Consider the following 21,883-nt stretch of genomic DNA (forward strand, 5'->3'; position numbering starts at 1 on the left):
AAGTCATGTCTACTAAAGCTCACATAATCCACTAAATGGGTAACCTTGAAAGCATTCAAGAAGGCAAATCATGTTTAATAGGTACCACAAGTTACCAGCAAAATGCATTGTGCTACGTACTATTTTCTCGTCCACCACAGCATTTAATACTTCAGACGTCGATACACAATACATAATTAAATTTTTATTTTTATTTTGACGATAGAAATTCGTATATTTTTGACATCAATGCAAACTTGTTATGTAATTGTCTTTCGTGAAATAAATCATCTTACTCTAATCTAAAATTAGATAGATCTGTATCACAGTCAAAATTAACGGAGCGTCATCATTTAGTGAGACGTCTCATGAAAATTAGGTGAACGGAGGATATTCATATTTAATTTCACAAAAGGGTCTAACGCGATATATTTGCATTGTTTTTACCTTAAATTCCACACACACATACACACACACACACACACACACACACACACACACACACACATAACAAATATAAACAATGAAATAGTAACTGTTCACAGCAACCAGACCCCTCAACTTACCGCGGCATAATTTTCCGGCCAAAAGCAACGTTTAATTTAGAATCGAATGTTTTGTCTCTCTATGACTCGATAACTGGTAGGAAGAGAGGGATATACAATAAGTTTTTGAAGTTCTAGTTTTTCTCATTTTCCTTATAAAGCGTAAACTTTAACAGACTCAATCTTCAGATTAGCGTCATGCCAGGACGGGAACCAGGTGTCCTTAGCTTCCCAGAATTTGAGGACAGCCTTGTTATTCTTGTTCTTCCACGGCTTGTCCGCGGCGTCCGGGAAATCGTGGACACCGCCCACTCGCAGGCCCAGGGAAATGTAGAACTGAAAAAAATATTAATTCATTGAGGATTTCACGTCTCCTTACTATAATTTTCGTAAATGTATCGTTGTGGGTGAGCCTAATTAATGGTTTTAAATATCAGATTTCTTCGAAGATTTTTTTATACCACTTAGGTGGCAAACAAGCATACGGGCCGCCTGATGAAATGACATTCATCATTGGCCACAGCATCTTTGCAGATTTTGGTTGCAGCTACTAAAGAGGTATTTTGGGAGGTAGTCTAGAGCAGTGGTCCCTAACCTTTTCAGTCCAGTCACCCCTATGACTAACTGGGGAACCTGATTTTACCCCTCCTCCCAATGGAAATAAAAAATAAAACGTGTACGTTTATTGTATTGTTAGGTATATTAGGTTAGCTTATTACCCCCGTAAAATACCTGTTTTACCCCCACGGGGGTAATTACCCCCAGCAGGGATCGGAACCGGTTTTTTGTAAAAACTTAGAAATAGCCATATTTTTCGAATTATTTTATACTTGAAATGTAGGACTCAGTTGTGTTTTTAGGTTACGACTTCGTATTATTAGATTGCTCAATTAGAAATGAAGTAATTAGCAAAGAACGAAAAAATACCGTTTCCGTTCCCATACAAAAAATACCGGTATCCGATCCCTGACCCCCAGGTTAGGAACCCCTGGTCTAGAGCCTACATCGATTGCGACACACATTGCACTATGCGCTTCACAGATAATATTTTTTTCACCTCAGCAGCTCGAACAAGGGTACTTTGATTCTTAAAAACAGTGAGCAAAATGCGATTTTGCTCACTGAGTGAGACAAAATGACATTCAAGTGACCTTTATAGTCAAATGTCATTTCAACATGCGGGGTCTAATAAAAGTTCGAAATACTTGGGTTCTATTATCTCTGTCCCTTTCACACTGTTAGCAAAAAGAAATAGACAAAAAAAAGTTAAAACAACATTCAACAGTATATTCACGGTTTATAATAGACCCCCGAAAAACTTCAGACCGCATCGTTCCAAACCACGTACGAGTATGAATTCTTAATAATTAATAAATAAAAATAAAGTTTAAGATTTGATAAAAACTGATAAAATACTATATTTTAGGTATTTTATTGTACAATTAAAATAACGAACTCAAAAAATACACAGATCATCACGCAAAATTAATTATTTTACTTTTAAGAATTTCTACCATAGTTGACAAATAGTACCGTATCCGCAATTCGGACCGTATCTTACAAAGATTTTTTTTTTTAAATTGTCGATTGAAGTGTTAGTTAATGTTTGTTATTTCTATATTATTTTAATGGAATTTATTATTACGTTTTGTTTTTGTGTTCCATTGCGGTAATTAAACTTAATTGTTTGTATATCTTAAGAAAACATGAGTGCAGGTATTAAGTGATGAACAAGGATTACATTTTTCAAGTTGTCTAATAGGTATGTTCTCACTGCGCTGAGGTGAAAAATGTTGTGTACTACACGAGATCAAAGTTATTTACATCTCGTGCGCTTTTGAGTCCCTTACTACGCTCAAGATTCTAAATTAGATTCACTCGCTACGCTCGTGAATCTATTATAGAATCTTTCGCTTGCACGGGACTCAAAATAAGCACTCGAAGAAATATCAAACTTTGATCACTTGTTGTACAAATAACTATTTCTAAGAAAATTGTTCATCTTTATATGCTGGCCGTTTGCGGTTTTCGAACGCATAATACAGGGACTGGTAGAAAATGCCTTTTGGCATTAAGTCCGCCATTAGTACATAATTGTATATCTTTGTGCAATAAAGTTTAAATAAATAAAATAAATAATAAATAAAATTACCAGTTGATCTAAAGGAGCCATCACACTGCTCCCCCTGAGCCAGTTGCCGGCGTGCGGCACGGCAGCTTGTCGTGCGGCTGTGTAGAATCCTTCGCCGGGCTCGATGTGCCCGTACTCCTCACCGTCCACCAGCATCACCATGCCGTCTGCGAAACAATATTGTAGATAATTAGCTTAATAAGGCTTGTGTTTGTGGGTACTTAACACATTCAGTGCCGAAAATCCGACTATCGGGTATTTTATCATTTCGTTCCCAGGCCGGATGACCCGATAAACGGGATTGTGGTACTACAGCTTTTTATGACGAAACTTTTATGGCCTGGCGCGGATGTCTTGTTTGGCTGGGTGGTAATGAATGTGTTAAACAACGACATACAACTCCAGTTCACACTGCCAATCGTCTGGAAAAGATCCGTGTCGGACAGTACTCGTATTACCTGTCCGCCATACAGTTTAGAAACAAACAGAATCTAACAAAAATATGTCAAGTGTCTTACCTGGTTTTCATATCATGGTGTAATTATGGAACCCACTGCACCAGTTCTCAATGCCAATTTTCTGCTTCATCAGCTGCGACCGGAACGGATCCGTGTCGGACAGTACCGGACCTCCGTACAATTTTATGTATAAAGAAAATCTGAGAAAAATATGTCACGAGTCTCACCTGGTTTCCAAATCATGGTGTAATTATGGAACCCACTGCACCAGTTCTCAATGCCAATCTTCTGCTTCATCAGCTGCGACCGGAACGGATCAGTGTCGGACAGTACCGGACCTCCGTACAGTTTCTTCGCGAACTCGGCGTTGCCTTTTACGAACGCTACTCTGATTAGTCCGGATTCGTAGCGGCGGTAACCGTAGAAGTTTTCACGGGGCTCTAAGTTGATTTCTAAAAAAATGAGGTAATAAAATTAGGAATTCGTTTAGTAGCAAAAAGCACTGTGGAGTGGGTGTTAAACAATTGCAGTACGGAACACGGAACGCTGTTCAAACTGTCAGTGTTAGTGACATTGTAGAAGAACTCGCTATAAAATCGGGGAGAAATATTCTTACGTGTTCTATATGTACTCGTCCCATGCCTCGATTTTCCTGTTCCTATAAAATATGAACTGAGTTTTTGCGAACAATTCTGAGTGTTTGTCTATCACCGGCGGTACCGAATGTGCTCGTTATTAAACTAGTCTCGGCCAACATCTCCGTTTGAAGGATGACTCACGCTAGACCGGGCCGGGCCCGGGCCGGAGCTTCCGGCGCTTCGTTTACTATGGATAGCACCACGTGATCACTGATCAGCCATCATAGAAAATGACATGTCGGACGCCTCGGCCCCCACCCGGCCCGGTCTAGCGTGAGTCATCATTTGTCAGAGGCACAGCAAGCTAGAAGCTAGAAGAGCAACAGCGCTAAGTTCTATTAAACCTAAGTTGTGCATATTTTAGAAACTATAAAACAGTGCTATTTATTATATCCATTCTGACACAGGAAAAGGATGAAATTAGAAGTAAAGGATGTCGATCGTCAAATATAATACGGATAAGAGTATGATGAATCGCTATTTTAGGGCATAAGTATTTCCTTCATTTTAGCTTTTATCCCGGTTGCGACCTCAGTTGCTGCTTCGAAGCCTATAGGGTCCGCTTTATGATTTTTTTCCTCCATTCTCACGATCATCAGCACTACTAATCATCATTATCACTCTTTTTGTGAGGATCTTAACAATAACAATCACTATTAGGGTACAAACCAGGTATCAACCAGCTCCCAGCGGGCATCTTGGCCATCACCTCCACTCGGCCGAACTTGAAGTTGAACTTGTGTTTGGTAGTGATCTTCCCCGTCATCACAGGGGGTAGAATGTCCGCTCCGTTCGCAACTCGCTTGCACTGTGCGGTGTCTATGGTGCCTGTGCATCTGGGGGAAAACTGTCTCTTAGGGACACCAATCACTAACCCCGTTAACCGGTTAAATCTGGAGTTACCATGGTTACCAGTATAACTTGACACTGGGTTAACGGTTCAACCGCTTAACTTTGGGTTAGTGGAATGTTGCAAGTGGCTCTTAGAAAAACTGCGACGTGTATGTATAGGTACAAGCAAACTTTAAAAAAATAGGCTGCGTCAGACGGACAGATAGACAGACGCACGAGTGATCCAATAAGGGTTCCGTTTCTTCCTTTTGAGGTACGGAACCCTAAAAATACTGATATCGCGTCCGCAACGCAATAGGTGGCAATGGATAAAAGTTGTTAATTCTTCATCATAATTCACAGGTATTTGACCAAACGAGAGCGAAGGTTTACAGGGGGGCTAGCCAAGATGATAATCGTTGACAGAAAAATCCCATCGAAACTTAAATAACGTGTGAAAATAGTCACGTGTTTTGTTTCGATTAAGTTTTTCTCTGCAAAATGGCAGGGCCATGGGGCTATAGATCTATAGCTCAAGAGCGTATTATGTTGTGACAATGCGCAGTTTCCAACTACCCTCCCCTTCCCAAAATCATAATCCACGGCGATGATTCGGGAACGCTCGGCAGAATGCGATCTGCCTCCGAGCTTGACACACATCGCGCGTGTGTGTCCCGGACTCTTCAAAAATAACTCGAAAGGGTGAAGTCCTGCACCCTCAGTGTCGCGTGTGCCTTCCGAAACCAAAGGGCCCCGAAACGCGAGTGAAAGGAGTGAACAGTGCACTGTAATTTTTGACGTTATCTATGAAAAGGGACCTTATTGTCGATGGCGCTTACGCCATTATTAACGATGCTCCGATATAAATACAATGCTGCGCGACGCTGTGCGACGTAAGCGCCATCGATAATAAGGTCCCTCATAGATAATGCCCCATTTGGACAATTGAAAGGACGAGCTGTGAGTACCTTCCCTTTGCCTTTCTCTACACATTGTCACAATGTATTGTGTAACTTACATATCGCTTAAATCCAAGGACTCCTGCACGAAGCCGTCATGATACATGGTGTCCAGTAACTTGGGGCTGATGACCAGCTGTCCGTTTTCTAGTTCCATCGTTCCTCGCGCCATGTACACGTTGAACGGGTAATCCTGAAAAAAAAAAACAACGGGTTGCACTCAGGGAGTGCCGGCAGAAGTGAAAACTCAATGACTAGTGCAAAATGCACTATGTATAATTGAGGTTAACCTCAAAGATGGCGTTAACGCCATCTAGCGTTAGCGTTAATTACTTGAAACCCAAGCACTGAACTGTTAGTACTCGAACTCGAAACTCACTAGATGGCATTTAAATCAATAAAGAAAAACTCAATGACATTACATGTAATAGTTTTTCGATCAGGTCACGTGTCCGTCTTACGGTCACGTGATCTGTCTCGAGTTTAACATTTTTTCCCCACCTCAAAAAGTGCACAGCGCCGCTAAAATTGAAATTGAAATTGAAATCCTTTATTTAGAACAAAAGTCCATAATGTGTTAGTAACATAAATACTAATTCTTAAAGCTAGGGTTAGTACAAACATAATCTTAAAATAAATTCTGACACACTGGGGCATGTAGCTGCACCCAGTCTTCAGCCACGGTGAGTCCCACCGGTCGGCCAACGAAGAAACTAAAAAAAGCCCAAAAGCTAAAGAAGTTTTCACTTCAAAAACCCAGTGATATATACCTACTCTGGCACAACAACCTTGTCAGTAGAAAAAGACGTCAAATTTAACATTGCCGGGGTTATCTGCGCGTGACTAGATTATTGTGAGCAAATAGTTGCGCCCCTACAAGCCCACTCTCTCGTTCCCAGCCTCCTGGCACAAGTGGACCGTGTAACCGACACGACTGGCAGGGAATGCAGTGACTTGCAAACGTCCAGGTGAACGTGTGAGTTGTGGCATATCACGTAAGATCCATTAGTCGCCTCTTACGACACGCACAGCGAGGATAGGGGGTGGTGACATTCTACGCCGGCACCACACGGCGTCTTTAAATATGTGTGCGAAGAGTTGACTTCCTATAGAAATTTTGAATTTCGCGCCTTTTCTACTGACAAGTTGGGTGTGTGTTCAGTGTAGTTTGATTGTGGTAGAATGTTCGCTGTCCGACGCCACCCCAAACGGCACATTGTGGGAAACGTGTGGGTTTAGTGGGAAAGAGCCCGGAGGTGGGGCCCACATACCCCCCAAAAAGAGCCCATCTCAGGCCCGGGGACGATGCACAACTGCTTCCCGCCGCCGTGAAAACCAGTTTGGTCAAAAAATATCATTTGGTCACAAATCAGCCTTACTACACTTTTATTTATTATCCTATGATTTAAGAACGTATTTAATTGTACAGTCAGCTGCAGAGAAAAGGTACATGCCACCCCTGCATAGAAGTAGTTATGTAGGGGTGGTAACTTTTTTCTGCAGCTGACTGCACCATACTGCTTACTGTTGATTGACATTCCGTAAACCTTATTGCAAAGGTGTAAGGTCCACCGATGTTCAGTTAATACTATTTATTGCCTTTACAGTTTTCTCACGCAACAAAATAGTTACACGTTCGGACTGGTTTTCCAATAAAGGCAATAAAACCCTGTTGTTATACTCGTACGTGGTGGGGCAGTATTATTGAGGTGAGATAATAGTAGTTTATGTGACTGCTACATAATGAAAGGCTTTAAAATACGAGTGTGCGGGTTTATGAAACGAACAAAGTAAGTATAAGTAGGCATTGAATCACACGAGTGTCTTAATACCTAATTTTGTACACTTAATTAAGTACACTGTTTTATCTACACATATGAGTTCACTATGATGTATTCAGGAATCGCATGTTACGACCGGCTTTTGGGAATCGTTTTTCTTTCTCGTAAACTGCGGATATGACGTGGCTCCGAAATATCTTAATCGCTAATTCTACACAAAAGTTTTGCTATAATTTTATTATAAGTACTTTATAAATATACAAAAAAAAACGAATATTTACACGACTGCCCCAAAAAAGGAGTGTATTGTTTTATAAATATGTACAAACTAGTTAAGAGATAAACTGAGCGTCAAATGGCTGTTCCGGTGCTGTTTTTCTACAGAAAACCTAATCGCTAGAGATAAGACCTAGCTAGATCGATTTTTCGCCCCCGAATACCCCCGTATAGCAAATTTCATCGAAATCGTTAGAGCCGTTTCCAAGATCCCCGAAATATATATATATATGTCGGAGCGAGACACCAGAAAGACGTATTGCAGCATTACAGTTCATAGTTAGACGCCTGTAAAAGTCGATTAGCAATGTTTGGCTACATATTATTTGCTTGTAACGGAATCATAAAGTTGCGTAGAGAGTAACGCCACCATCTATTGGCGTATTGATGAACTAAGATGACAGGTAGAAGGCTTTAGAACGTCAAGAGGGGTATCTTGAGTGAACGTAGGCACGAGCAGGCATTTTTGTCGTTATGTTGGTAGACTGGTCAGGCAGGTTTACCAACTTGAATTGGAGGCGGGAGCGGTTGGCTCCACCGCTGGAACTGGCTTCCTTCTTCTTGATCGGACCGCGCTAGAGATCGGACGTTAGCCAAGCTCGTGCCTAATTCGCTACGTTCCTGAAGGCTTACACCTGAAGGATTATTCTGAAAGCTTATAGATTCTCACGTTGTTTAACCGTTTAGCTAAGTGTTTTATTCCAAGTGTTATTTTGATTTCTTATGTGCCATTAGAAGCTTACTTTTGTAAAATAAAAAAACTATGTGTTGTTTTGAAAAGATGTGTCCCGCCGAGTTTGTTGCCGGGTTAAATCTTCTCGGGTCAGAGGTGTAGGGTTGGAGCCGGTGTAGTTTGACTTAAATAAAGATTTGAACGATTTTATGTGATATTTTTATTCTAATTGAACCCGATTCCATCGTAAGATCGTTTAGTTATCGTGATTATTTAGTACTGAAATATAGTAGGCACTAGTATGGTTAACGAATCTGAATGTTTACTTCATGCGTTGGTAGCATACCTACTATTTTGGCTGTGAAGTAATACATCTAGGTACTACCCCCACGCGCCCACCGCCATCGGGACCATCCGTCGCCGACATCAGCAAGTGGGATAGATGCGGAGTTTCATGTATTGCTTACACAGCCACCTGGGACCGTGGTGTATTTCTGGTGACCTACATTCCATAATCTGGTCATTTGGTAACGGTAAGCTCACGTGTCTAACCTTGATTGAATGGTGAGTGTAATTCATTGTTATTTGGTGAGAATTATTGTGAAATTGTGAATTATGATTGAGGCAGTCGAGCATAGCGGTCGTTACGTGACGTCATGTCTGGGATCGTTATGTTTCTTTGTAATTAATTTTTGTAATCCATTTAAATCGAAGCGATCTTGAGTTATTTTGATTTGAAATCCATACTGTTAATTAAAACCAAGTATTAGCTATCACGACGTGATATTATTTCATCGCTCACTTGTGAATCTACCCTCAATAATTGATTTGAACATACAATTAATTTTTAAAATCCATTTAAATCTAAGTGATCTTAAGTTATTTTGGTATGAAATCCATATTGTTAATTAAAATCAAATATTGGCTGTCGCGACGTGATATTATTTCATCGCTCACTTGTGCATCTACCCTCAAAAAATATTTTTTTTCATGAAAATACAATGCACCGTTAGAAATTGATCCTGCTGATTTGCCAATGCATAGGATTATGTAATCTTTACTCTGTAACGTTTAGTGATTAATAAAATTGGGACAAATTATTGCTCGTAATGCCGTGATAGATCACAAATAGTGTATACTATGGAAACATGAGCTACGCATATGAAAATTAATGTTACAGTGTCCTGCAGCCAGAGCCGAGCGAACTTGCAGACACCATTACGCCCGTGACACAGAAGCAGCTGTGCAGTATCTTCTGTGCTGGAGATTTGGAAATAAAAGGACAGGTTTCGTTCTAATTGTTTATTAGTGAATTTTATTTTGAGTGTAATGGCGAAGCATAACAGTCGAACGTAACTAATAAGCTGTCACTTTTCGTATTGGCCCATTTTACCTTGTTACTTATTTTTGGAACACGTGTTTGTTTGTTCATAGAAGGAAATAAAACGCACTCATTGAAGTTTAAATTTTATTCTGAGATTTTTGAAGTCCCGTATACATTGGAAACATGTTTTTTTGTGTCTGCTACCTTGCATTTCATAAACCTTTTGAGTTTAGCCTGCATTCATGATAAACCTGATACAGTGCAAATGATGATTTCAGTAACAGCCAGCTATGTTGAACCACATCGTGTCTCTCGCAATCTGCCGCAGCAACGGCAACGGCAAGCGGAAAGGATCAGCCTCCGTGCTTGGGTTGGACCTCACCACCACCACCTTTGACTTGGTCGCGTGCATCATACTTTATTAAGCTGGTGAGCAGTTCCCATTTCGTTGGGATTATTTTGAGATGTTTTACTTCTGCATAGAAGTCTTGAGCGAGTTTGTTTTTAAAGTTAAAGAAGAAAGCTATCTTTAGTGATTTTGATCAGTAATGTTCAGTTTCAGTTGATCAGTTGACGCTGATAGTACCAATGGTTCTGAGTAACATGATTTAAAGACCTGTTTTTATTTTCTTTTTTTGGAATTCACTGTTAACATTGTTTTGCTTTCGACGGACTGAAAACCTGTACTTTTGTAGGACTGAAATTACGCCCGATGGACTGGGCACTACTGTTTTGCTTTCGATATACTGAAGGCACGCCCGATGGACTGGGCAATACTGCTTTGCTTTCGATGGACTGAAGGCACGCCCGATGGACTGGGCAATACTGTTTTGCTTTCGATGGACTGAAAGTATGCCCGATGGACTGGGTATTGTTTAGTGACCGCATCAGAAGTGCCGGAGCATGTAAGAGGTGCACGTGGTCTGCTTTTTATGTGCAGAATGCTCTTTGCGAGGAGTAGCACTTACGCGGCTGAGATGGTTACTTCTGACGAGGATCTGGTATCTGCCGAAGGACTGGCAATGCACCGAAGGACTGGTGTTGTTTTGTTAAAAATGAATTCCCGTTTATGTATTGTGTTCATATGAGTAAAATTGGAACTATCAATTCAGAATGTTATTTATTTTAAGATGTCTTACAAAAATTTAGATCACATATGACCAATTTATTTTTTAATGCCAGATAATTTCCCCGTAAATTGATATTGACGACAATAGTAGTGATACTGTCGAGCAATGAATTAGAGCTTGTTGATTTGTGTTTTTGATGTTTGGGATTGTTTTGTTTTCACATAAATTTGAGAGTATCCGCCAGATGGAGGCGATGATTATTGGAGTGTATCCGTTAGATAGCGGCGATGATTACTGATGATTATTTTATTTAGTCGTTGCTCGATGGACTATTTTTGACTAGAGAATTGAGGATTGTTAAAGTAATTTTGAACAATTATTTTTTCTGGTTTGATTGATAACAAAGTTTGATTTTAATAGTAATTTGGGTGAGAACCAAATTGTTGGTCAGGAATGACCGAGCGATGAGATACTGTGCTGTATGTTTTGTTTCAGTATCAAATGCATACACCCACACACGAGGACGTGTGTAGCGCAGGACGGCCGTGTCGGAGCGAGACACCAGAAAGACGTATTGCAGCATTACAGTTCATAGTTAGACGCCTGTAAAAGTCGATTAGCAATGTTTGGCTACATATTATTTGCTTGTAACGGAATCATAAAGTTGCGTAGAGAGTAACGCCACCATCTATTGGCGTATTGATGAACTAAGATGACAGGTAGAAGGCTTTAGAACGTCAAGAGGGGTATCTTGAGTGAACGTAGGCACGAGCAGGCATTTTTGTCGTTATGTTGGTAGACTGGTCAGGCAGGTTTACCAACTTGAATTGGAGGCGGGAGCGGTTGGCTCCACCGCTGGAACTGGCTTCCTTCTTCTTGATCGGACCGCGCTAGAGATCGGACGTTAGCCAAGCTCGTGCCTAATTCGCTACGTTCCTGAAGGCTTACACCTGAAGGATTATTCTGAAAGCTTATAGATTCTCACGTTGTTTAACCGTTTAGCTAAGTGTTTTATTCCAAGTGTTATTTTGATTTCTTATGTGCCATTAGAAGCTTACTTTTGTAAAATAAAAAAACTATGTGTTGTTTTGAAAAGATGTGTCCCGCCGAGTTTGTTGCCGGGTTAAATCTTCTCGGGTCAGAGGTGTAGGGTTGGAGCCGGTGTAGTTTGACTTAAATAAAGATTTGAACGATTTTATGTGATATTTTTATTCTAATTGAACCCGATTCCATCGTAAGATCGTTTAGTTATCGTGATTATTTAGTACTGAAATATAGTAGGCACTAGTATGGTTAACGAATCTGAATGTTTACTTCATGCGTTGGTAGCATACCTACTATTTTGGCTGTGAAGTAATACATCTAGGTACTACCCCCACGCGCCCACCGCCATCGGGACCATCCGTCGCCGACATATATATATATATATATAGACAAGAATTGCTCGTTTAAAGGTATAAGATTTAAGAAGCTTTATTAGTAAACTTGTAAATTTACTAATAGTCTCAAAATAAAACTTACCGGTTAATCATTACTAATAAAGTCACTTATAGGTAACTTACCGGTTCATCAGGAAACTTGTTCTCCCCCTCCCAAAGTGTCAAATCCTTCACCGCACTCTTATCAAACTCTTCACTGAAGATGACCTCCCCTTTACACACGGTCTTCCCCAGTACTACCGTAGGGGTTGGTTTACATGTGGGGGGAGGTTGGGTGGGCTGGGTAGGGGTGGAGGTTGGTAGTGGTTTGTCTGGTTGGTAGTTGGGGTTGTTGCCTGGGTCGGCTTTGGTGCCATTTTCGTAGACGAATTCTGAAAATTGGGTAAATATAGTGAATACAATATAGGGACAATTCACAAGAAGAAAAGGTGATGAACTTATGTATTACAGTTACTTGTAGTGTTTCTAGATATGTAAAATATAACCTACGTTTATATCTTATATAAATATTGGGTGCTAGTACTAGTGTAAGACAAAGATAGTATGATTCTCTCTCTATGTTTGAAATGAGACAGTCCTTTGACAAACTAGAGATACAAATAAAATAACTTGTTTACTGTTAAGTACACAGTGGTACAAAAACTGTGTCCAATTTTACTTGTGGTTTGGCTAATCGAGCGTTGACCGCGTGTTTGCAAAAACTTTGCAATAAAACTTTTACCCAACTAAAAACAAATGTCATTATTCGCAGCACGTGAATAACCTACTCAATTTCCGATGTGACTACAAAACGTAACGGACCCTTGAGGCTTATCGTCCACTATTCGATGCATAATAGGTAGGGATGGCATCTCTAAATTCGCCGAACACGGACATAGACTTAAAAATCCCGGACATTTGGCGTAAATCGCATTTTTTCCCCGGACGTGTCCAAAAATAATATTATAAAAAACAGGCGCTTTATCTTTCATAAACCCCCCCGGACGGCCTCAAAACTAGGACAAATCCGGGGAAACCCGGACGGATAGCAGCCCTATGCATAGGTAATATAGTTATTGCGTTTAGACCTAAAACTAAACATGCTTTTGAGCTCCGGGATTTAGAAATGTGTGGAACACTGCTCGATTTGGAAGTCAAATTGTATTGCATTTTTGAGGCACGTCAGACATGGAAAAATTAAATTGATCGGCAAATATGAAGCTCAGAAAACAAGCTAGACGAAGATGTATCCTCTTGTCGCCCAGAGGCCTGTAAAAAGGTCTCCCGTTCCATTCTAATTTGAATCTTATTTTGAGAAATCAAAATTGCATTTGTAATGGCAAGTTTTGATGTCTGGGCGGCTAGGGGTTATAGTCAGCTGCAGAGAGAGGTGAGGTGACCCCCTGCAAAGAAAATTTTACATACATCGTACTATTCGTGGTGTTTAATATATTACCAACTAAACAACAGGTAAATTAGTAAAAACCCCACCTGTGACTGTCCACTCGCCATTATCCTGCCTATACCCCAGTCCATTCTTGATGACATACGTCCAGAAATATATCTTGTCTCCTAGCTTCAGCTGGGCCTCTCGGTCCCTGAACGTCCACCTTCCGTCCTTAGCCTTGGTGATGTCTCTGGACCAGTGGCCACCTTCTAAACCTTCCATCTCCTCGTTCAGCTTGCCGTGGAAGGCGAAAAGGGAAAAGCCATCGTCTGGAAATTTAATTTATAAAATAGACGTAACTAGAAGTAAATAGATAGATAGATTTATGTGAAACACTAGCATGTGACGTCATGATCAAATTACCTACTCTTTATAGTTTTATACGGGTTTTAAAATATAAACTGTGTCTAAAATAACTGCTGTCTACGTTTCTCTATTAATCTTCTGGTGATTTATTTCTTGCATGGCATTTCTTGCAATAATTAATTTTAAATACAGTCAAATACCCTATTAAGTAAAATATTATATATAGCTACAGAACCAACTTATATTAATCTGAACGTCACTGAACATGTGTCCACTCGTCTAATCATATAGGACATAGGACTCTTACCGTCCTAAATCGGCTAAGTTCCACAGTTAGCCAAAATTAACGTGTGTTGTGGGTTTTTGAAATGACAGTCAATTTCGCAGGCAGGTTCACTGCCGTAGTAAATATGTCCTCATAATTGAATTTTAAAAAGCACAAAAATAACGCAAATATATTAACAAGCGACCTACAAAAATCAAATACTAATACATTGCATGAAAAGAGCTAAGAAGAAAAATATTCGGTTCCTATACATACAGCGAAACTAAATTGCTTAAATATTATACTTCTCTAAAACTCAAACTACACAATTTATAAGTAGGTGAGGGTGGGGAGGGTCGATCCCTAGGGGACACTTGGTAAATTTCATTTTTAATCAAACCAAGCGAGATACATTTTTTTGCACTGTTAACACTCATTCGTTCGTTCCTAACTTCACGTTCTGTCATGGCACTGTATCGGAAAAGTCAGTGGTTCAAAAATGGCGGATGGTGAAAGATTTTCTGCGTACTATATTCAATTTTCGGTAAGCTTTAACTGGATTTATTTTATAATATGAGATGGAAATGATGTTAGTGAGTGTGCTTATTTTATTTGTTGTTTATTGAAGTGATGATTAACTTGAATTACATTGATATACGCGAACACACGTTTCGAGTACGGCACGTTTTATAATCTTACTATGTATGGGGAGACTTTGTCTTTTTCTTCAGGGGAGATATGTTTCCGGGATCATGTCACCCCCAAAGCGATCAAGTATACATTGTAATAAATTTACTTACAAAATGATTCATAGAGCTATCATAAATATTTTCTTTTCTTTAGTAAATCATGCCGCAAAATTACGACAAGAGAAACACTGATTTAAACTTTCAAGGTTTTTGACTCATTATTGTTTATTAAAACGGGATTTAATGGCGTATAATTCAGTTTTTAATTATACAACCGACTCCGAACTCCGAAAACGGAATTATCCCCGTGCCCTTTGAAAAGACTAAAGTTGACATCAACATTTTACGAACTATACCCGCACTTGGTCTTGTTTATCAAGTTAAACGTTTTGCACACATGGGATGTTACTCGGTCGACAAACAACACTTATAACGATATTTGGTTTTCAACCGGCGATATTTGTTTTTATGGATGAAATGCTATTTCAATGGCTTTCCGACCTTATGTACTATAGAACCGACGGTCCATAGAAAGGATTTTAGGATTATGCAGCTCAAACACCGTCCTCGAAACGTGAGCAGTAAATTTCTAAACTTATTTAATATAGTAAACAATAACGACCAGAGATGGGTAAAATTTTTTAAATTGCTGTAGGTATCTGACGTTAAAAATACCTTCATAATAACTTTAAAAAATTTAGCTTGTTACAAGAAATTTTATGTTAATAACTTAGATTTTTGTTTTATTTTAACTTTTTTTTGGTTCAAAAATTGATTCCCTATTTTATGTTGTTTTATGGATAATACGATTACATTGTTTTTTAAAAGTATAAGATTATGGATTAATTTGTGTTTGATATCTTCATATATTAATTTTCTGTAGATAAAGTGAATAAATTAATGTAGATACTACCCTCGAAATATGACATTGCCACTTAAAATCTTTTTACCAAGTGTCCCCAAATCTGGAAGACTTGATCCCTTCGGCTTAGACATCTGATTACCGGAAATACAACTTCAAAGCATGGAAGATGCAATATATATATATGTTTGCTGTGTATTTTACAAATTATAGATGCATTGCTAATAGCGATCCGAGTTATATAATCAATGCGAATCTGGTACGGGGGACATGGTAAAAATCTGTTTACCATGTGTCCCAAGAACCAGGGTCACTTGATCCCCCTAGGATCAAGGCTCCCGACCAGGGGTAAACAAGTCTCCCTTACATAGGGGACACATGGTAAAAGTCAACAGTATGGGTTTTCATTAAATAATGGTCTAATTTATTGCACAAATCTGTTCTAATTCAAACTATTAATGAAGAGATAAATTCTGAATCGTATGGTCTATAAAGTTTTTCAATACTACAAATAGTTAAGAAAATGTATGCTAAAAACAAAAGGGGTGATCAACCCTCCCCAGTTTCCCCTAAATTAAATAAGAGATAATTTTACCAACCAAACCGGTACCTCAGGCTAACAAACCTCCAGAGATCTAAGATAAAAACAGCGTATCTAGAGCGGGCCTTATAGTTTGATAAGGCCTTTCGGTTCAGACCATGTTCAGACTATAATAGGTCAATGCCTTTGGCTAGCGCAATTTTTTTAGGGAGCTAGCGGTAATTGCGTTGCGAGTCAGTGACTGGACGATTTGGGAATTATAAAAGTACCTACATATAACTAAATCCAATAATTCGGCTTCTTAAGAGACTGTCACACTTAAGAGGAAAGGGGACGGCCGCTTGTCCATACAAACGTAGTCCCCATTTTCCTCTCTGGATATTGACATTATGGAAAATATTTTTACATAATTTGTCAGTCTAACCATGGCTTATGTTTGACTATTTTCGATTTTAATATTAGGAGCGAAAAACAGATTTCATACTAATTTTTAAATGCTTCTAACTCTTATAATCAGTCAAAATTAGAAAAAAATCATACGTAGGGGCATAGCTGTGGTTGATATACAACTATTTGTGTTAAAATATTTTCAATAATGTTAATATCCAGGGAGGAAAATGAGTACTACGTTTGTATCAAAAGGCGATTTCGCGTGGGTCCTCCACTTTCGTCTTAACTGGACTTGTATAATATACCAGGGGCCCGTTTCTCAAAAGCTTGTAATACAAGCGGATGTTACTTTTTGACTGCTTTTGTTAGAAAGGGACTTCCACTTGTATTACAAGTTACAAGCTTTTGAGAAACGGGCCCCAGTTCAACATTTTGTAAGGTAAAATTAATATCCATTTTTTTTTACAGTGTACCTAATAGGATGATTTAATACTGCTCAATGAGGGGTTGCCTAAATATTATATTAATCTATGGTTGCCTAATGTAAGTTTTTGGTTACCAATATACAATAATAATAGAAAAAAAAGAGAAATTAATGAAAACAACGTTGTTGTTTCCGTACTCAGAATAAATAAGGTCAATGTGGCTAATTCCGTCATAGGGACTATTCCGTCCACGAGCGTATATTTCTTTGATTTTCAATCGTAGGAAACAAACCCATTTGCTATAGGTACAACTAAAAACAATCGCTGCTTTGTCGATGAATTTATCAAATTTGTTCGTTGTTCGAGAAAAACGCTAATGGACGGAATAGTCCCTATGACGGAATTAGCCACATTGACCTTACCTTTATTTGTATTTGAATTCACTTGATGAATTTACCTGTCCATTACGTTATTAATGCTAATTGTTTGAATGAACGTCGGTTGGTACAATGAGTGACACAGTAACAGGAAAAACAAAAATACTTATTTTTTCCTTAAGAGATTAATGTTATTATTTACATTTAATACACGGGAAATTGTGACTTGTGACGATAACTTAAATTGATATCAGTAGGAACTAGGAACAATAATATTAATGTTGTTAAAATTAAGTTGTTTTTTTTTGTTTAGTAACTTACTTACCTATGATTTTTTTTATTGTTATATAATAATGCACGTGTACAATAACAAGTAATATAAACTAAAATTAAAAACTACAACTAACTACAACAACTAAAATTATAAATATAAAACTGGCTCCAACTCAGTGCCTTGGGGCAGGGTGCCAAGAAGGCTGGCATGTGTTAAAATTCTACTTGCCACTTTTTTAATAAATATAAAGCCTATTAAAAATCGTATGGAATAACGATTTGATTTGTGTTTATAAAATAGGGAGGAAATGTAGCTACCAATAAAACATGCTTAAGTATATGAATGTTGTTTAAATAAGTAATTAGAATTATTTGAAGACAAAAATATTATTGTTAGGTACTAAATAAAATAATAGGTTTACCGTGGCGTTAGGTAAGTTCTTAATTAATAGATTTCATAATGCCGGGTGATTCCGAAAATGAACTCGACTGGGATGGAAGGGTATAAACCTATTCTCTAATTAGAACATAATTATTTATAAATAAATAAATAAAGAATAATAAATATCATTTATTGTCAGGCAACTAAGGCCCATAGATACATACCTTACAAACTAACATACATACAATAATAAAAATCTTACAAGCTAACAATTATAAGCTATATAGCTTATAATTTATATAACATACCTGGCACCGACACCCTAAGTCCCTTAGGATAAATAGCTTCCAACACAGCATTAGGTACTACATACTGCGCCGCCCGAGGCTGCCCGCGGCACGCGGTGATCAATAATAAATAAACAATAGTTTTGTACATGACGTCCGACCGCGGTGGTATTTGAGCGCAGACTGGACAAGAGATGTGGTCAGTCGGTGCGCGGGCGCTGGTTTGGGCTAGGAATGGGTAGAACTGGACAAAAAAATTGTCAGCGGTAAAAAGTAGCTAACCGGTATCAGGCGTGGCTCACTCCGTTTCGTCGCGTCGCATGCTGCCCTCACCAATTTTGGTGTCTAGCCATAGTATAATAGTTGCCGTGCACGGCTACGAAACGGACGCCTGCTCGCGCTTGCGCCACCTAGCGGTCATATCTATCGTTTTGTTAGAGAGTGAACCTTCTGTACCTAATACTATTAGGTAGGTATTTATAATGAAATAAATGTATCTTATCTTATCTTATCTTATCTTATTCTGTGCCGGTGTGAAAAATGATCTACATCGGGTTAAACAATTCAGAAAAAGGTTACTTCTGTGGACGAAACACCAAAAGTTATATCACGTTTTCTCATTTGTATTCCAAATAGGTACTCAAAAATGTTTCAAAAAAATAGCTTTTGACTCTCTTAATTTTACGATGGCTACAGGAGGTCAACGATTTGAGCAAACAATAAAATGCATAAGAATCATGTAGGTACTTTTGTACTCTTAATAATCTTTAATAGAAAAAAACCGACTTCTCTAACTACTAGCCTAACCCACTTAACGAGCATTATACTTTATTTGGTAATATGTATACATTTTATGGTAATCATAGTGGTTGATTTAGTTTAGGTATCATAGTGGTTTTCCGGGTCAAGGTCCGGGTCTGGGTCCGAGTCCGAGTACGGGTCCGAGTCCGGAGTCCGGGGCCCAATCCAAGTCAAAATCGAAATTGAAAATCACAAAACGTGTACTATACGTCGTTGAGGAGTTCTGTTCTGATCATCATCAGCAGTTCCACTTCATCAAATGCCACAGTTTTTAATGTAAATGCTTGATTTTCTGATGAAAATATATAAAATTCTATACGGATGCCTTTAAGATTTGAGAAGTTCCCTCGATTCCTCATGGATACCATGTTCAGGACTTGAGATTGACATAAATGTGCCTAAAAACCTAACTTGCTTAACAAACATAACGAAAAGTACAAATCGCCAAATGCGAGCTATGCGTCGTTGAAGAGTTCCGTTATGATCATTATCAGCAGTTCCACTTCATCAAATGCGACAGTTTTTAACGAAAATGCTCGATTTTCTGATGAAAATACTAAAATCTCTATACGCATGCCTTTAAGATTGGAGGAGTTCCATCGATTCCTCGTGGATCCCATCATCAGAACTCGAGCTTGACAAAATTGTGGCTTAAAAACTTAACTTGCTTAACAAACATAACGAAGAGGACAAATCGCCAAACGTGAACTATGCGTCGTTGAAGAGTTCTGTTCTGATCATCATCAGCAGTTCCACTTCATCAAATGTCACTTTTTTTATGTATATGCTTGATTGTTGATGAAAATACAAAAATCTCTATACGCATGCCTTTAAGATTTGAGGAGTTCCCTCGATTCCTCATGGATCCCATCATCAGCACTCGAGCTTGACAAAAATGTAGCTTAAAAACTTAACTTGCTTAACAAACATAACGAAGAGGACAAATCGTCAGACGTGTGCTATGCATCGTTGAAGAGTTCCGTTCTGATCATCATCAGCAGTTCCACTTCATCAAATGTCACTTTTTTGAATGTATATGCTTGAGTTGTTGATAAAAATACAAAAATCACTATATGTGTGCCTTTAAGATTTGAGGAGTTCCCTCGATTCCTCATGGATCCCATCATCAGAACTGGGTTTTGACAAAAACGGGACCAATCTGTATGCATATACATACAATCAAAAAAATAATTTTCAAAATCGGTCCATTAATGACGGAGATATGGAGTAACAAACATAAAAAAAAAAAAAAAAAACATACAACCGAATTGATAACCTCCTCCTTTTAGATTTGGAAGTCGGTTAAAAAAATAATTTTGTTCCCTGTTCAATTCGTGTTTTAAACTTTGGCCGTTTTAAAACCATTTAAAAAAATTTAATGAGAAAAATAACAGGTAATCTATTACTTTTCTAAGTCTATATTAAGACGCGTCTGGTTTTACCGGTCATTATTTCACTTCAAGATCATTATGGTTTTTGAGTTTGGTTCTTATGCCCTAGTAATTAAGGTCAATAGCTTAATAAACATGACGTTTCAATTTACTTTGTTGTGCCGTGGTTGTGCCTATGTATGAGTAGGCGCAATTGTTTTGTACTACAAGGACTTATTACAACCAATGGAAGCCATTTATTTTTGGACCCTCTGTTATAGGTTTTTAGGGTTCCGTAGCCAAATGGCAAAAAACGGAACCCTTATAGATTCGTCATGTCTGTCTGTCTGTCTGTCTGTCTGTCCGTCTGTCCGTCTGTCCGTCTGTCTGTCCGTCCGTATGTCACAGCCACTTTTCTCCGAAACTATAAGAACTATACTGTTGAAACTTGGTAAGTAGATGTATTCTGTGAACCGCATTAAGATTTTCACACAAAAATAGAAAAAAAACAATACATTTTTGGGGTTCCCCATACTTCGAACTGAAACTCAACATTTTTTTTTCTACAAACCCATACGTGTGGGATATCTATGGATAGGTCTTCAAAAATGATATTGAGGTTTCTAATATAATTTTTTTCTAAACTGAATAGTTTGCGCGAGAGACACTTCCAAAGTGGTAAAATGTGTGTCCCCCCCCCTGTAACTTCTAAAATAAGAGAATGATAAAACTAAAAAAAATATATGATGTACATTACCATGTAAACTTCCACCGAAAATTGGTTTGAACGAGATCTAGTAAGTAGTTTTTTTTATACGTCATAAATCGCCTAAATACGGAACCCTTCATGGGCGAGTCCGACTCGCACTTGGCCGCTTTTTTTTAATTAGACTCTTGAATTATCTATTAATTGTGCGCGCTGTCGACCTGACCTTTTAAAAACCTGTACACTCCTTTTTTAAAGAACCCCATACTGTAGACCCTCGGGAAAACCTCGGATCGGAAGGGAACTCATTCCACAGCCAGAGCGTCCGCGGAGGAAATTCCTCTTAAACCGCACAGTTGTTTACGTGAAATGTTCCCAACCTAATATTGTATCAGCTATCACCTAACTTCGCCCGTATCGAGATAATGATCAGGTCAAACAACTTATACCTAACCACGACACGGTGTTAAACTTCTGATGAGATGAAACAGCCGAGGGAGAGAGAGGGAGATAGAATAGAAAACTATGCGCAACTTTCAGGACGTGACATTGGTTTTCGGGATTAGGTTCTTGTTCGTATTAGGATACTTCCCCCGTCACACTTAGCTTTTGGGCAAGCCGCAACTATAGTTTGTCAAAGGACTGTCTCATTTCAAACATAGACAGAGATAATCATACT

At 38.6% G+C, this 21,883-nt stretch overlaps 1 protein-coding gene across 1 annotated transcript; it reads right to left on the minus strand.

Moving 5' to 3' along the window:
* Positions 1-671: 671 nt before the first annotated feature.
* On the minus strand, positions 672-18,513 carry LOC134652033 (beta-1,3-glucan-binding protein-like). Its single transcript, XM_063507185.1, has 8 exons — positions 18,349-18,513; positions 13,575-13,799; positions 12,228-12,475; positions 5,601-5,734; positions 4,421-4,587; positions 3,341-3,565; positions 2,677-2,822; positions 672-860 (listed from the first exon to the last, which is right to left on the minus strand). The coding sequence occupies exons 1-8, from the start codon at positions 18,476-18,478 to the stop codon at positions 678-680; spliced, it is 1,458 nt and encodes a 485-aa protein (XP_063363255.1). The 5' UTR covers positions 18,479-18,513; the 3' UTR covers positions 672-677.
* Between the last annotated feature and the right edge of the window lie 3,370 nt (positions 18,514-21,883).

This window comes from Cydia amplana, chromosome 11 (assembly GCF_948474715.1).
Source record: "Cydia amplana chromosome 11, ilCydAmpl1.1, whole genome shotgun sequence".
Classification (NCBI taxonomy): Eukaryota; Metazoa; Arthropoda; class Insecta; order Lepidoptera; family Tortricidae; genus Cydia; species Cydia amplana.

What these genes read in the sequence shown, in the direction of transcription:
- LOC134652033 (XM_063507185.1), bottom strand. Translation starts at nt 18,478, where the DNA reads ATGTACAAAACTATTGTTTATTTATTATTGATCACCGCGTGCCGCGGG. An exon ending in ACTTAGGGTGTCGGTGCCAG is followed by an intron (nt 13,800 to 18,348) that starts GTATGTTATATA and finishes TTAAATTTCCAG; the next exon opens with ACGATGGCTTTTCCCTTTTC. An exon ending in ACAAGTTTCCTGATGAACCG is followed by an intron (nt 5,735 to 12,227) that starts GTAAGTTACCTA and finishes TTTTTTTTTCAG; the next exon opens with GATTACCCGTTCAACGTGTA.